Raw genomic sequence first — 14,933 nt, 5'->3', positions numbered from 1 at the left:
TCAGAATGTTCTCTTCGCTATAAAGCACATTGAGTTTTTAACACCGACGGGCTCCATTTAAGTGACTGTAAATAACAAGTAACACTAACAGCCCTCTTTTTTTTCCCCCCCAAATGGAAATATATCTCTTTGGGAGTCATCAACCGCCAATTCAAGTCACCGCCGGTCCACAGCCGTTTACACTTTGTAGTGTACTTCACATATATCAGGTGCTGAGGGAGCTGAGCCAACGGAGAGAGGGTTACGTTTGAAGCCTCGGTGGACAAACGAATGGACGCTCTGATGAAAGTGTCTTTTAATGCCTGCCACAGGCCCCGGGACCAGAGCCAGCTTCTGTGCGCCTGCAGTATTGGGCATGTAATGGTCCTCCGAGGCTGTTTGTGTACGTGAGCCAGAAAGACACGCAGAGACGGGAAGGAGGATGGGCGGGCGGCGAGATCGCAGGATGTGTACGGGGGTGAAAAGTTTTCATCTGTGTGTCACTCAGATACGGTGAGAGGAAAAGGACGTCATAGCTGAGGAACGCAGAACACACACACTGAACACACTGTCACGTCAAAGTCACTGTATTCAGTTTGAAAACTGGCTTTTTACAAGCGTGGATGAGTCTGATACGCTTTCCTAATGAGCTCCAATTACCGTTTTTTCCACCCAAAATGTTGATTAAGCGTTCAAACAATCCATCTACGCTCTCGTTTTAGCCGTTTCATACACTTAACATCACAATGACTCACCGAACAGATCAAATGTTCAACGTCCCCTATAAAATCCCCCCTCTTGTTCTACCCGTCGTTTTAAATTAGCTGTCTGGTCTCGGATGGATTCGTTTTTTCCGTTTGCTTATAAAAGGCCTAATATTTCATTGTGAGACAGCCTGAGGACCACGAGGCGGGCCCGACAGCGGAGACAGCCACTGCTTCTTCTTCTTCTTAAGCCCTCGCTGCTCACTCAGCCGTGGTATTTTTAGACTCCGTCTGCCTTCGCTGTGTCTCTCAAGTGCTCAGGTTTTCCGCCAAAGGCTGCCCTCGACTGTAAATAACACACACAAGCTCTCCGTTGCACACACACACACACACACACACACACACATCAAAATGACGTGTTAAGTGACAAAATGTGCATAATACAGCATCTGTGTTCTCCAGAGGGACTGGATGAACTTTCTGTGTGTGGAAATGAAACCTGCTTAAGAATGCATGTTGACGAGGCGGAGTGAGTCATTATTGTGGCTGAAGTGGGACTTGACGGTGAATGAACCCTCCACGCATGCATCTGTATACCTGTGTGCTCGTTTGTAATGACTTTTACTGCATATAGAGCAGGTTAATGCCTATAGCTTCTCCAACACTTTCACAGGCTGCCCTTATACTGACTTCACACTCATCATCCGACCAACCATCCTTACGACCCGAGGCTCATTAAAACACAAACCAGATAACCGCCCCCACATACACCCAGCAGTTCCTCCTGCCCTCTTCCACCCTCTCTCTGTCTGTCAATAACACCTGTCGGTCATCACTGTGGGTTAAACAGCAAGTGGCAGCTTCGTGAGGTTTCTGTCCGGGCTCTGCCAGCTGTAGCATCACTCATGCACATCTGGGAAGCTGGAACAGTGTTTTCTTTTTGTGCTGTTTATTAAAAAAAACAATAATAATAACATGGTGTCATCTGAATGTATACTTAGCCCAAGGAAGACAAAAACATTAAGCTACTGTATTAGCTGTCTCGCACTTTTTAAATCCAATTTCCAGCCTCCGACAGCCTGCCAGCATCTCACTGTTATTGTTCTACTTTGTAGTAAGAGTTGGTTTTCTTGCCTTTGGGGTTCCAAGATTGAAATTGCAAGTACAATTTGTTCTCTCTTTGTTAGATAGTGTGACATTTTTCAAGAGGGAAACCTCTACATTCTGCAATATTGAAAAATGTTATTCGAAAAATGTTCCACAACAGCTGCCGGCTTTACTTTGCTGTTATTTACAGATATACAAGAAAACTACGTGAACCTTCACGTTCGGACTGAAGGATGTGTGAATTAAAGGAACAGTGTGCAACATTTTGGGGGAGTAGAAATGCAGAATGACTCTTTTAATGAAATGAACACAATAAAACATACTGAGAACGTTGGACTAACGTGGAGTTTAGATTTACTGTGACGGCTGCTGAGCTATGGCAGATTATTAAAATATTATTGAGTCATACATCTGTCTGGAATCGTGACTTGTCGTGCGTGGCGATGTTTAGTTACACCACTAACACCAACACTCTTTACGCTGGAAGCTAAAGATGTGGGCGGGGATGGTCGGGAGCTTCCTCCTCGTGATTCAAAGCCGCGTGCATCAAGTTTCTCGCTCTCTTCCTCAGTCAGGAACCGTCATCTGATGTGAGTGGGAGTGAAAACGCACAGTATAACAGTTTCGCTAACTACACATGTAACCAGGCAACTGCTCAGCAACGTGGAAGGCAGAGCTCAGTGGGAGGGCTTCTTCCTGCTAAGTCATTCGCAGCCTGAACACCACCAGAGGACAGAACATGCATCACTACAAATGATGACTTACTCTACGTCAGAAGACGGCGTACCCGTTCAGAGACCCCCGTAATGGCTCATCACGCAGCCCTGAAGGACGTGATTCACACTAATGTCAGTTAGTCACATAAAAAGATCACATAGAAAGCCATACATCGTTTGGACGGACTGAAATGTGTGCAGAAACACGCTGATAGATTGACTGGATGGGTCATGACAAGGCAGCGCAGCAAAGCAGGGCGTTCAGCCGGCAGCAAGTACAGTGGGATTAGGAATGTACCAATTAGATGTGAGAGGGGGTGAAGGATGATGTCCTTCGGTAATATCCTTTTGGTTACATAACTTAAAACTCTGTGTGATTCTATTAGGTTTTCTGATTGACATTCTATATTTTAAATCAGCAGTTTAATAATAATCGGACCCTCATTTATTAGCCCAGTAATAAAATATAGGTGCTTATCTGTATTGCCTTTGCCTCCCCTCGGCTTTTGATGTTGCTGATGTTTGAATACTGGGGAGATTCTAGCAATTTTACAGTGAATGCACTGCGGGGGATTTAAATGCAGCCTCAGTCTGTATCATCTAAAGAGCCTAACGCCTGATTTGATAAAAACCCAGGCTGCTAACAGAGCATTTCAGCTTCTAAACTAATCAAAGAACCAGCGATAGCATTTGTTGGGGGCCTCATTGGGGTGAAAATAAATAAAGCTTAGGTGAGTAAAAAAAACCTCAGCGACGTTAGTTAAAGAAAATGAAATGTGACCAAATATCCCTCCTGTGACCCACCTGGCAGATTATTTGAATCATTTTGTCAAAAAAAAAAACAAATTCACGGGTGGAAATGCTGTTACAAAGATGTGCTGCGTAAACAAACATACACGTTACCACGGTTACATAACATGACTGCACACTGGATTTCAAGGTGCATTTGTTATTATTCCTTTTTCATTTTAATCTGATTTGAAACAACGGTGAAGCAAGAGCAACCGTCTAACGGTTTGAAACGATGTGAGATATAAACGGGCTGTTGCTGCAGAGGCCAGCAGCTCTGAGATGTGCAGCCACGTCTGCATGCCTGCTTTGTTCTGAAGTGTTTGTTCAACATCCTTATCTTGTGGATAGAAAGGCCTGAAGCAGAGGCGATGTAGAGGAATGCAAGCAAATGTACTCTATGGAAGCAAGATATATTCATACGCATTCATATTTTAGGTAAGGAAGTGGTTCGGAAGTCTCTCTGAAATAATTATATCTACACGTAAATAACATAAACAGATTTGAAGTTATTCAGCATAATGCTCACGTCTAATATGGTTCTGTGGCCTTGGAGTGATAGCCGGTGACAGAGAGACAGAAAGATGGGGAGTAGGTTGTTTTATCTGACATCTCCTGACAGCGCATTGTCAAATAGAGAGTCCATCCATCAAGGAGAGCGAGGAGGAAAGAGGAAAGTCAACATGTTGTCAGAGGTCTCCCAGTTCTTCACAGGCCTGTCAGAGTGCCCACCTTACGCTATCTGCTCCAAAACGTCTCTCTCCTCCACCGACAGCACGCGTCGACCACCATAAACCCTCGGCGTGTTCACTGATGCCGTTTCTGGGCGACTCTCATGAGGTCACAGAACGCTGCACACACCAAGAACTGTCTGTAACGTTTGAGGAAGGGCCGATAAACGGCCTTACCTAATATGTGGGAATTGAATTCTTTGGGCTAATCAGAATTTTGCAGTTCTAGTCTCTGCTTCATTTGCCATTCAAGTGCTGCTAAACCAATCCATTCAACCGGGGATTAAATGTGTCTTAATGAATAATGAAAAATTAAATTTCCCCCATACTCTTCTCTGTGCTCGGAGATAAATACGGGAGAAAGCAAATCCTCGGGCTGCCAAATAAATCAGCCAATGGGCTCGAAGCACCTGACGACGAGGAATCAAACTGTGGACGGTGTCGTTTATTACCTTCACAAAGTCTTTACCCATATGGATGTATAGTATGCAGATACGTCACGCCTTACAGCTGGAAACAGATTCCCCGCTCCCCAGGACACAATTAATAATGCTTACATCAAGAAAACCCCTGTGAAACGTTAATAGAGGCTGAATGAGGCACAGAAAGAGGACAAGTAGGGGCGAGAGGCATTTTCTAACAGGTTAATTGCTTGCCTTGAAGGGAGCTTTACTCACACCGATAAGGGTGATGTCTTGTTTAACGATGGCTAATGCAGTAATGGCTGCGTATTACCCTCTAAATGAGGAACACGCGCCGATCTGATCCTCACAACAAGGAGGCAGGTACAAATCTCTAGAAGACTCCAGCGGGGAAAAAAAGAAAACTCGAGTGCTCACATGCCCTCGGGCGTTTGGTGCAATCTAACCGGAGCGGCAGGGAGGCTCTGGACAGGCAGCAGCGCCTCATAATAGAATATCACCGTGGCACCGCGGATAACAAGGTCAGCTTCAAACATGCCTGTCGTTTGTAAGCGAGCGTGCTGTTTGAGAATGAGGAGCTGCATGTTTATTTTCATAGAAATGTGTGATATTTCCAGAGGCATTATGCAGGAATCCGCAAGCAATACATCCTTAACCACTGCAGGTCCTCATTCAAGACTGGCCTATTCACTGTTTCCTTTATGAATATTTCTTTTTTACATTTTTTATTTTAGGAAGCAGAGGGAAGTGAAGAGAAAGGGCGATACAGGAGACAGAGAATGGGCCGATGTGCATCTGAGGCTGTGAGCCAAAACGTGAACTTCCAACGTTGTAGAATCTCGCCAACCTCCCTTCGACAGGAGTAGACCAGAAAGTATCTGAGTACTGCATGGGATAAATAATAACTGAGCTCTGCAGTGCTCTCAATGCAAAAGCTATCAGGTTTTTGGGGAGGGGAGGCCATTATCATAGCGGGGAGGCCACTCTCATAGCACTACTTTTTGTGCAATTTGAGCCACTGTCTGCCTTTTGTCTTTGCATGTAAACGTTTGTGTTTTTGAGAGCCGATACAGGATCAGAAAACACATCGGAATACTCAAGTCAATTCCTCTAACACCTCTAGTTACGACACCCTATAAAGGTTAAAACACACGTTTTTATAAAGATCAAGAAAATTATACAAGTGGGACGACAAAAGCCAAAAAATGACGAAAAAAAGAAAACAAAATCTCCTTGGCAAAGAGCTGTTAGTCTCAAGTGGAGTGGATGTGAAAATCCTTGACAGTTAAATGTTTCCTGTCTTAGGAAGTATTTCATTTAATTAGCTTCATTGTTAATCAAACATTTGGAAAGCAGAAGAATCTCCTCGTGCATGAATATCCCTTCATCTCAGCTAAGAACATGTGTTTTAAACTCCCCGTGACCGCAGACATACACATGTTCCTTTTGATCAATTTTTCATCGGTACACATGTTCCAGTGAGCGCCAGAAAGGGAGTGTGCAGCCTTTTTTTTTTTATTTAGGGGAGCTGATAAATGATAGATTAGTTTACATGCAGTGTGTCTTGCTGGCGTCTCCAGCAGGTGTTCAGGCATATGCCAACATGGTTATGTTACATGCTAATTTAATGTAGGTTAATGTATGTTTAATGTAATCAGGTATTGGTTGGTGAAATCTTGATATAGATACATTTTTTGGACTAGATTTTTAGAAGACAATGATTTTGTTCATTTTCTGAATTTTACAACAATCCAAAAAAAATGGAAAATCAAAAGAGTGATATCTGGAAGTTCATTTCCAGCACATTATATTCTCACAGTTTGAGTTTGAGTTGGATACAAAATATAAAGAACTGATATAGAGTCGACACATCTTCATATCTGCTCTGCTCTCACAGGAGAAATACAACTCGTCTCTTTCTTGGAACCGTGCCGACCCTTACTGTTTAAAAAAAAAATAGCAACCTCATTTCCTACTTGCACGGCTCAGCAACAATAGAGAAGCTTCCAGCTGCAGGGGGTGATGGGAACGTGTGTGAATAGACTTAGGTTAAGAGGCTTCCAAGTGGGATAATGGTATGAATCTATAAATGTGATGCCTTCACATCCCTCACTTAGAGCCAGCCTACTGTCATCCTGTGGTGGCCAGGAGAGATGGAGATGTGTGTGTGTGTGTGTGTGTGTGTGTGTGTGTGTGTGTGTGTGTGTGTGTGTGTGTGTGTGTATGCATGACAAAGTATTAAAATATGATTAATACTTAATATACACATTTACCAATGATGAATACCACATCCGGTCTGTTGGGTAAGAGTGTAATTATGAGCCAGAGGATACTTAACGGAGCTACTGCAGATAAGTTCAGTGACGGTTCATTTCAGTATCACAGTGAAGCTAAACGCTGCCAACCAGGTGACCCTTTCATGGGTTTAGACTATTATGTTTCAAATTGCTGCCTCCAGCTAGGAAAATGCATCTCTTATTCATATATTTCCCAGGTGGTTGGAGGAACACGAGAAGTACTTTTTGCTTCTCCGAATGTGCTGCGCCGTTCCAATATATCAATTGAACAGATTGCCGTAAGCCGAGGCAGACAGGACGTTCACGACATCATCCATATGGCTATGATTTTGCAACGACGAGGAGAGCCAAAAAAAATGTTGCCATAATAAATGATAGCATGCTGTGGAGGATTTGTGAGATAAAGATGTCAAGTAGTGGATTTTCGCTGCTCTCCGAACTGAGGTTGCCGTGGTTAAGTGCTCTACTCCAGTTGTGCAGTGCGGAGCGTTTAGATGCACATCTCCTGTGCACTGAACTGCAATTTCCACTTCAGTGACATTTTGATGATGTCACTGCAAACGGGCCACGCACGCAGCAAAAAAAGAAAAAAAAAAAAGAATATCTGTTCAGCCTGAAGGACTGTTATTCTTGAAATAGTTATACTGTATCCAGTTATTGATTTTAAGATGTCATTGAAAAAATGCAACAAAAAAAAGAGCAAATTCTCTGTGAGCTCAACACATTCTCTCTGGATGAACGAGCAGAAAGCTTGTTCTTCTCATCCAACACTAAATATTTCAACGGTGTTTTTGTGCGACCGGGACAGAGATATCGGCAACATCTGTTTGTTTTCTCGAGCTGCACTTCTCTTCCCCGCCACTGCGTTATTTCTCCCACATCCTCCTCATCCCTCTTCTGTTGCTTTCACCCCCTCGTTTATCTGCAGAGTCAAAGTGTGCCCTCTCGTTAGCCCCGGCATGCAGTGTGAGGAGCCCTGATCTGGATCAGGGGAGAGAGAACGCTACAAGAGAGCGCACACACACACACACACACACACACACACAAAGAGAGAGAGAGAGAGAACCCCCCTGGGCATGTGTTACTGTACTCCTTTCTTTCATATTATCTCATCTCCCCTGGATTATTTCATCATGCTTTCTCACACCGGGTAGCATGCTTATTACTGTATAGCCTGCAGCATTAGAGTACAGCTGCTGCATCACAATCATATGGTACAATACTGCTCTCTGAATATAGAAATACCCTTGAGGCTCCATGTTATGTACATTCTGACCTCTAAATCAAAAGATGTTTTTTTTTTACTACACATTTTGCGGTTTAAACCTTGGATTCAAGATATCCATCGCATACGATAGAGGCGCTCTTTATACACTATTAATGATGTGTGTATGTGCACAAGTATTATAGCCAAAGCAGCACACCTTGGGACGAAACACTTGATTAGCGGTGCAGCCATGATGCTGTATCTGTAAATCCATCTGTTGTTTTTGTTGTATCAACTTCAAGCCGGGCCACACACACTCACCCGGCACACAGCGGGACACGCCTCCCCGCCCCCGCAGCAACCTGTCTCGCTGTCTCTTTTTGTTTTGTTGTTTCACGCTGACACACACAAACACACACAAACAAACAGCACACAGGCCATGCACCAGATTAACCACATCGACTGCTACCCTCACATACATGCATAAGACACGTGTTTACTCACTCACACAGATGTGCACATGGTTTAAACCTGTCTTTTCTGCAGAGTTAGGTACGCAGTCACAGAAGGAGAAATAGGGAGGGTGGTCCTTGCAGGGTTTATGTGGCTGACCCTAGTTATCTCCCCTCAGGCAGCAGGCAGGGGGTTGGAGGACAGAGGGGGAGAACAGGCAGAAGAAACACCTTGGAAAGAAGAATATAGGAGCCTGAGCAGCAGGAACTGAAATACAGACACACACAAGACGTGCTTCAGTATGAAAGTGACAGAAACACAAATGCAAAGAAGCGTACGCAAGCAGAAAACATTAAGCTCACACGATCCATCAGTGCAAACTCTGTAACAGACTCTCCTCTCTGTCTGAGTCTGTAAATACGGTCTGTTCAACCATGGACCTAATTAGAGCAACTCTCTGGCTGTCTGACCACACTATTACTTTTTTTCTCCATCTCCCAGAGGAGTGGGCGGAGAGGAGAGAGAAAAGTGATAACCCACCTGCTGGGGTACCTCACTCAGGGAGAGAAAATGGAATTTCGAAAAACCATCCTTGACCAGGATTTGAGACAAAAACACTATTTCTTTTCTTTCTTTTTTTTTTTGACTAGAAAATACATTTTGTGTTTCGATGGATAGAAGTCTGTATGAGAATGTGTCTTTGTTCATCTGTGTGCATGTCATGTAAGTCTGTCCTGTTGGTCCTCCAGTTTGACATCATCCCCAGGCATATTTGAGACGGACCTAAATCCAGATTCGTCCCTCTCTCTCTTCCTTCAGGACTGAAGTAACCGGGGCACACCCTTAATACAAAACAACTGCCATAACCGTGTGTGTTGAAACTATACACCAGTCGCTATTGTCTCTTTAATTACAATCATTATGTTCCTTCTGGATCTGAAGTATTTATTACGCTTCTGTCGAGCCGCACAGCTCGGAGCATAATCTCCCAGCATGGTGAGCAGTGGGAGCGTATTTGGAGCTGTGATACTGACTGGTTCTTCACCATTACGGTGTGTTTAATTGACGTATGTATGGCTGGATGAAAGGGATCTTTGACATGTGATCTCTATGACTCCATGCAACTGCATCCCTGTCTGGTACATCAGAAATATGGCACCAATATTATTAAAACAATAAGTCACTATTATATATTGTAACCAACAATTAGAAGATTGTGGGTTGTGGTTCTGAACAACCAGAGCACAAAACCTCAGACAATGTGCTGCGGCTAAAATAATAACAGCACTGTGATTAATTTAAAAACAGAATGACATCCTGTCGTCCAGAAAGTAGACTCTCCATTCCTGCGGTGTGCGATCTCTCTGCAACCTCCAACCGCCACCAATTAGCCGACTTCCAGATAGCGTAGAGTAGCGCCTTACTCTCCTCTGTCTTTTTATTATTCCTTTTCATTATCAGTAATGTGCTTTTTGGTTCGGCTCAGTCTTTTTAATTCCTCCTCTTTACCAATATTCTCTTTCTATTATTCACTCCCCTTCACCCCTCCACCTGCTATCTTTCCTTCTCTATTGTACCCTTCCTCTGCTGCACTCTCTTCTTCCTCTTTCCCTGCACATTGTTCATCCCATCTCCTCATTTTTCTGTCCCCCCTCCTTCAGCCTTTTATCGCCCCTCTTCCTCCCTTTGTCTCCACTCGTTTTCTCCCTTTTGTGGCGGTCTTTGTAACACGCCGAAGCTCAAAAGCATCTTTGCTGTGAGACTGTTCCCCCTTATCTAACTGAGCAAGGATGATCCGAGGGTAAAGACTGCTGGGAAACCCTGGCAGTCGTAGAGTTGTGTAAACACTGTGAGTGATGAGACGACCCAGGGTTTGCCAACAACACCTGGTGGACACGGCTTGTGACACGGAGCGGAAGGCAATGTAAGGCAGGAGATGTAATGAGAGATGACGTATCATCCATCCAAAAAGTTTATACATTTCTGATCTATGGCAGATGTTGCTGCAACCCTGAAGGATAAGTGAGTAGAATAAAACGGATGGATGGATAGACTATTATAATGATAATGGTACAACAGTCACAACGTGGAAAAACATTGTAGTTATGGCTTATTCTTTGTTTGGATGTAAAATATTGGCATTCAGCCCACAGATCGTGTCCATCGTAGCAAAAGGAAACAAGTGGAGTTCAAATGTGATTATTATGTCTTATTAAAATGAATATTTAAGCCTTTCTTTGTCCTTGACTTTATCCTTTGACAGCACGGATTATTTCATCTCTTGAACAAAATCCATCATTAAAAGCAATTATTTCCATAAATCCCAGACTTTTAACCTCCTCCGGTGGTTTCAAAGGGAAGCGCGACCTCCGTGAAAATGAGCAGACAAATGGAGACACGTTGTTGCTGTTTGCATGCTGTGTGAGTGATACAATGTGATGCAATATGCTACAATGGAAAATGTATCCACGCACAGGTGAAAGCATGCAAGTGTGCTTTACGTCGACACATAAGTCTCTCAATCACAGGGTAGACTGGATAGCCAACACAGGATTCAAAAATTGTCACTTTGCAGCAACCGTGTCACTTACAGCATACTTTTCTGCATAAGCCAATATTTGGTTTAGCACCCTCGATGCTGCCACCTGCTAAATGTCACATCCCAGAAACTGCTACCTTTTCCGTTACTCCATTATTTGTCAATTTTCTTACCAGAATGAGTAGACTGCTAATCATCATTTTAAAAATGTCAGCCAAACACAATTAAAAGCCATTACTGTTTTATGACTAGAGCTGAATATTCACAGGTTTTTAGAACTGCAAGACAAATGAAAGAACATTTAAAAAATATGTACATTCATATTTTTCCCTGCTCTCAGCAAATTTCTTAATTTTTTTGCTTTACCCATGAAAACTTTTTCAAGAAAGAATAAAGGGTATCTTCTGGCAGCATTAAAAGTTGAGTTTGCCCGTGGCTTAAAGCCTTCAGGGACAGCGCAGGAGCCCGCTACAGTACCATATTTCAATAGTCCAGACCCCACTCATTAAAGCAGCACAAAAGACTAATCACATCTGCAGCGCTTTGATTTACATGCAATTAAAGTTTCATGTGAACCCAGATAAACCAGACAGGAGGAGGAGGAGGAGGAGGAGGAGGAGTGCTGTAGGATACAGAGGAGAGGAGATTAAGGAACAGATGAGACACCAGCAGAGAAGACAGCACATGTGTACAGCAACCGAAAAAGAGAGAAAGGTGGGGACAGAAGGGAGGAAGGGGAGGGCGAGGCAGACGAGGAGAAGGGGAGAGGTGAACCAAGCCATCATCCGGCAGGAGTGATGACAAAGCAACATCCATCTCGGTGGCAGGTGCCTGCTGTTGCTCCTCTACAGAGGACGCAAACTAACAGGGAGCAAGGGAGCTGTGCACCAGCATCGCCCTGCAATAACAACACACTGAGTCAAGAACAGAGATTTAAACACGCCGCTGATCGTCTTATCCAAAAATATGACTGCCTTTTGAATAAAGGGCTTTAAACACAAGTCCAGAAATAGCCCAACTGTGCTTTATTTTTGCATCAATCAGTGTATGTGAGCAAATTACATAATTACAATTATTTGTTGCCATTATTAATCAGCAAAATGAGTAGCGTGAGCCTTTTATTTGATGTTTTAATGAGTTCATATCAGAAATTATTCTTGCTAATGTGGTTTTGTTTGGGTATGGTCATGTGGCTCACAAGGAGGAAAATATTTTTGTTTTTATTTAGGTTTTTTTTTGTTCTTGGCTGACGAGGTTATAGTATAGAGTACTAATCACAACTCATGTGAGGGGAAATAAGACAAATACATGTTCTTCTGCGTGATGAAATCATTCCATTCGTCATTTGTTTGCTCTCCATTTGTATTTTCTTAAATGCTGTTGTATCTGAGAGCACATTGTCTCGTTTCCTCACGCTGCATTTGCTTATGTAACTTTATGGTTATTAAATCGGTGATGCTAGCCCGTGGCTGTTTGAAGGCACCGCTCTATAAGAAGGTAATGTGACGGATGTGTCTTGACAAGGAACAAACTGGTCAAGTGCAAAGCGAAGCCACCATGGACCACAGCTAAACATGTGAGGGTGAGGGCGTTATACAACAATAGGCTGGCATATTACTCAGCCAGACAATTGAACACGCAATGATGTAATTATGTTTTTTAAAAAGCCCACAGTTAGATACGATAAATATCTACTGTGGGTGGGTGCATCAGTGTGTGTTCATTAAGTCATCACCCCCAGACACACAAAAGGTTTCCAGGCGAGTTATAGGTTGGGCAGTAAATAACATCCTGAAAATAACAGAGGGGAGAAGGGGAATGGGAGTGAGAAGAAGGAGGGGGGGGGGGGGGGGGGGGATGGTGCAATCATAATGAAAGCAATAAAAGGAGAGCCATTTTCCCAGATGTGATCAGTGCCTCAGTCAGTCAATGTGTGTGTGTGTGTGTGTAAGAGAGAGATTTGTTGAGTGTGTGTGTGTTTCCACTGAGCTTTCAGATGAGTCACATCGTTTTATCAATCACCCACTTAAAGTACAACATACAACAATCCGTTGGTTGTGTGTGTGTGTGTGTGTGTGTGTGTGTGTGTGTGTGTGTGTGTGTGATGCTTGAGGCCATTAAAACTGCAGAGTCCCACACATATTTGCCCACTGAAAAGCTGATACACTCTAACGTCAGTCCTTTATCTCAATCCCTGCACTGCCCTGCGGACACAGACTGTGCAAACACAGAGCGGACAGATGGCTTATTTAAGCAATTAAGGTAAAATAAACGATGGTAGTAATATTAATATAGTAATAAGTATCTTTCTTGGATAGAGAATGAAATCTCCATCGGTTGGACAGTAGCGATGACGTCATCTTCATCCCCCTCTTCGTGAGAAGGTACAGCTGGCCTGGTTGTCAATCGATGCACAGCTCCTTTCCAATAGATCCACAGCTGGAGGCGCTCCAGAGAATATGTAAACACAGTCACGCTCCCACACACTCCCACGTTACACACCTCCCCGAGCTCTCTGCCCAACATGGGAACATGTACAAGTATGCACACGCAAGCACACATCACCCCCACCCCCTTTACTTTTACTACTGGAGATAACATCTCCCCTTATACGTACTGTGTTACGCAATCCTGGCATCTTCACTCCCCCTCACTATCTTTCTGCTGTCACACACACACACACACACACACACACACACACACACACACACACACACACACACACACACACATTCCTACTGCCAATATAAACTACATGCTTTATTACATTTGTAACATATGAACAATAATTAAATGGATTTTTTGCTACATTGCCTTGAACTACTAGAATGTCCTTCTTCTGGCTTGGTCTCCAAAAACATTTCAAAATAAAGCTCCCCTATTTGAATGCACAAGGTTGGTTTCAAACAAACCCTTGGCCACGCAGACATCTGACACACTGAAACACACACAGATCACCACTCCCAATTACAAAAGAATCACTTACAAGAGTTCTTTTGGCTCCCGTCTTTTGCGCCGGGCGAGGTGGACATCCCAGCAGGAGGCTCGTTGCCCTCACAAGGCGACCAAACGAGAGGGAGGGGAGGCAGATAGGACGCGGAAAACTCCACCGATCACAACACCTGCCCGCCACGCATCCTCCCGCTGTCTCTCACTCTGCACGCATGCTGCTCCATACAAAAGATGCTCACGCACACATTCTCATGCAGATCAGCTCGCACACACACACACACACACACACACACAGACAAACACACACGCTCAAACGACGAACCGAGAACCCAGAGAACACACACGCATGTAGGCTGCACCAATGTCAAGCTCCGGTGTGGAGACTGCTGAGGCTGAGAGAGAGAGAGAGGAAGTGAGAGAGGAGCAAAGACGAGTGGAGCATACCACTGGCTGCTGCTGAGCGAGGGAGGAGGGGGACCGGAGGAGGGAAGGGAGGATGGAGGGGGGGGTGCTTAGGCAGGAAGAGGAATAAGGAGCACGGATGATGAGTTTTCTACAAGCCATGAAGACATTCGCCTCTGACCTTTAAGCACACACCGATGCCTCCTCACTCCGTCTCCTTATACACCGCCTTTGTTTGGATGACTCAGTGGCTGCAGGAGCGAGCTATATTCATAAATAGGGATGAGTACCTAAAAAAGTGAAGAGAGTAAAGATGTCAGAGTTATTACAATAGAACCACTTTTCAAAAGGTTAGTCTGTTCTGCTTCATCTACACAAATCAGACGGTGAAAAGTGAAACACCATCCTCCTTATTAGCATGATGCTGTGAAGAACATCTCACCCCTTCCATCACGTCCTTCACTAGCTCCTCCCCCCACTCTTTTCCAACGCATGTTAAGTGTAATTGAAGGCAACCACTAAAGACGCATCATCGCTGGAACTATTTTGTAAGCGTTGAATTCAATGCAGTGGAGAGAAATCAAATGCAAATAGGCCAGAATAATGCATGTCTACCATCAAACAACCCAGGACTT

At 43.9% G+C, this 14,933-nt stretch overlaps 1 protein-coding gene across 3 annotated transcripts in view; it reads right to left on the bottom strand.

Annotated features, from left to right (window-relative positions):
• dtnbp1b (dystrobrevin binding protein 1b) overlaps nt 1–14,933 on the bottom strand; it is a 199,837-nt gene that overhangs the window by 9,682 nt on the left and 175,222 nt on the right. Inside the window, exon 2 of one of the 3 annotated variants that reach the window (XM_084031570.1) lies at nt 13,931–13,986. In XM_084031570.1, coding sequence (XP_083887696.1) covers nt 13,931–13,976 — 46 coding nt within the window. In that variant the 5' untranslated portion in view covers nt 13,977–13,986. Of the gene's footprint in view, nt 1–13,930; nt 14,313–14,933 lie in introns of those variants that run through there. The other 2 variants (XM_084031569.1, XM_084031571.1) reach the window with 2 other exon arrangements.

Source organism: Eutrigla gurnardus (genome assembly GCF_963514095.1).
Source record: "Eutrigla gurnardus genome assembly, chromosome: 17".
Classification (NCBI taxonomy): Eukaryota; Metazoa; Chordata; class Actinopteri; order Perciformes; family Triglidae; genus Eutrigla; species Eutrigla gurnardus.
This window is presented reverse-complemented; position numbering and strand designations above follow the sequence as displayed.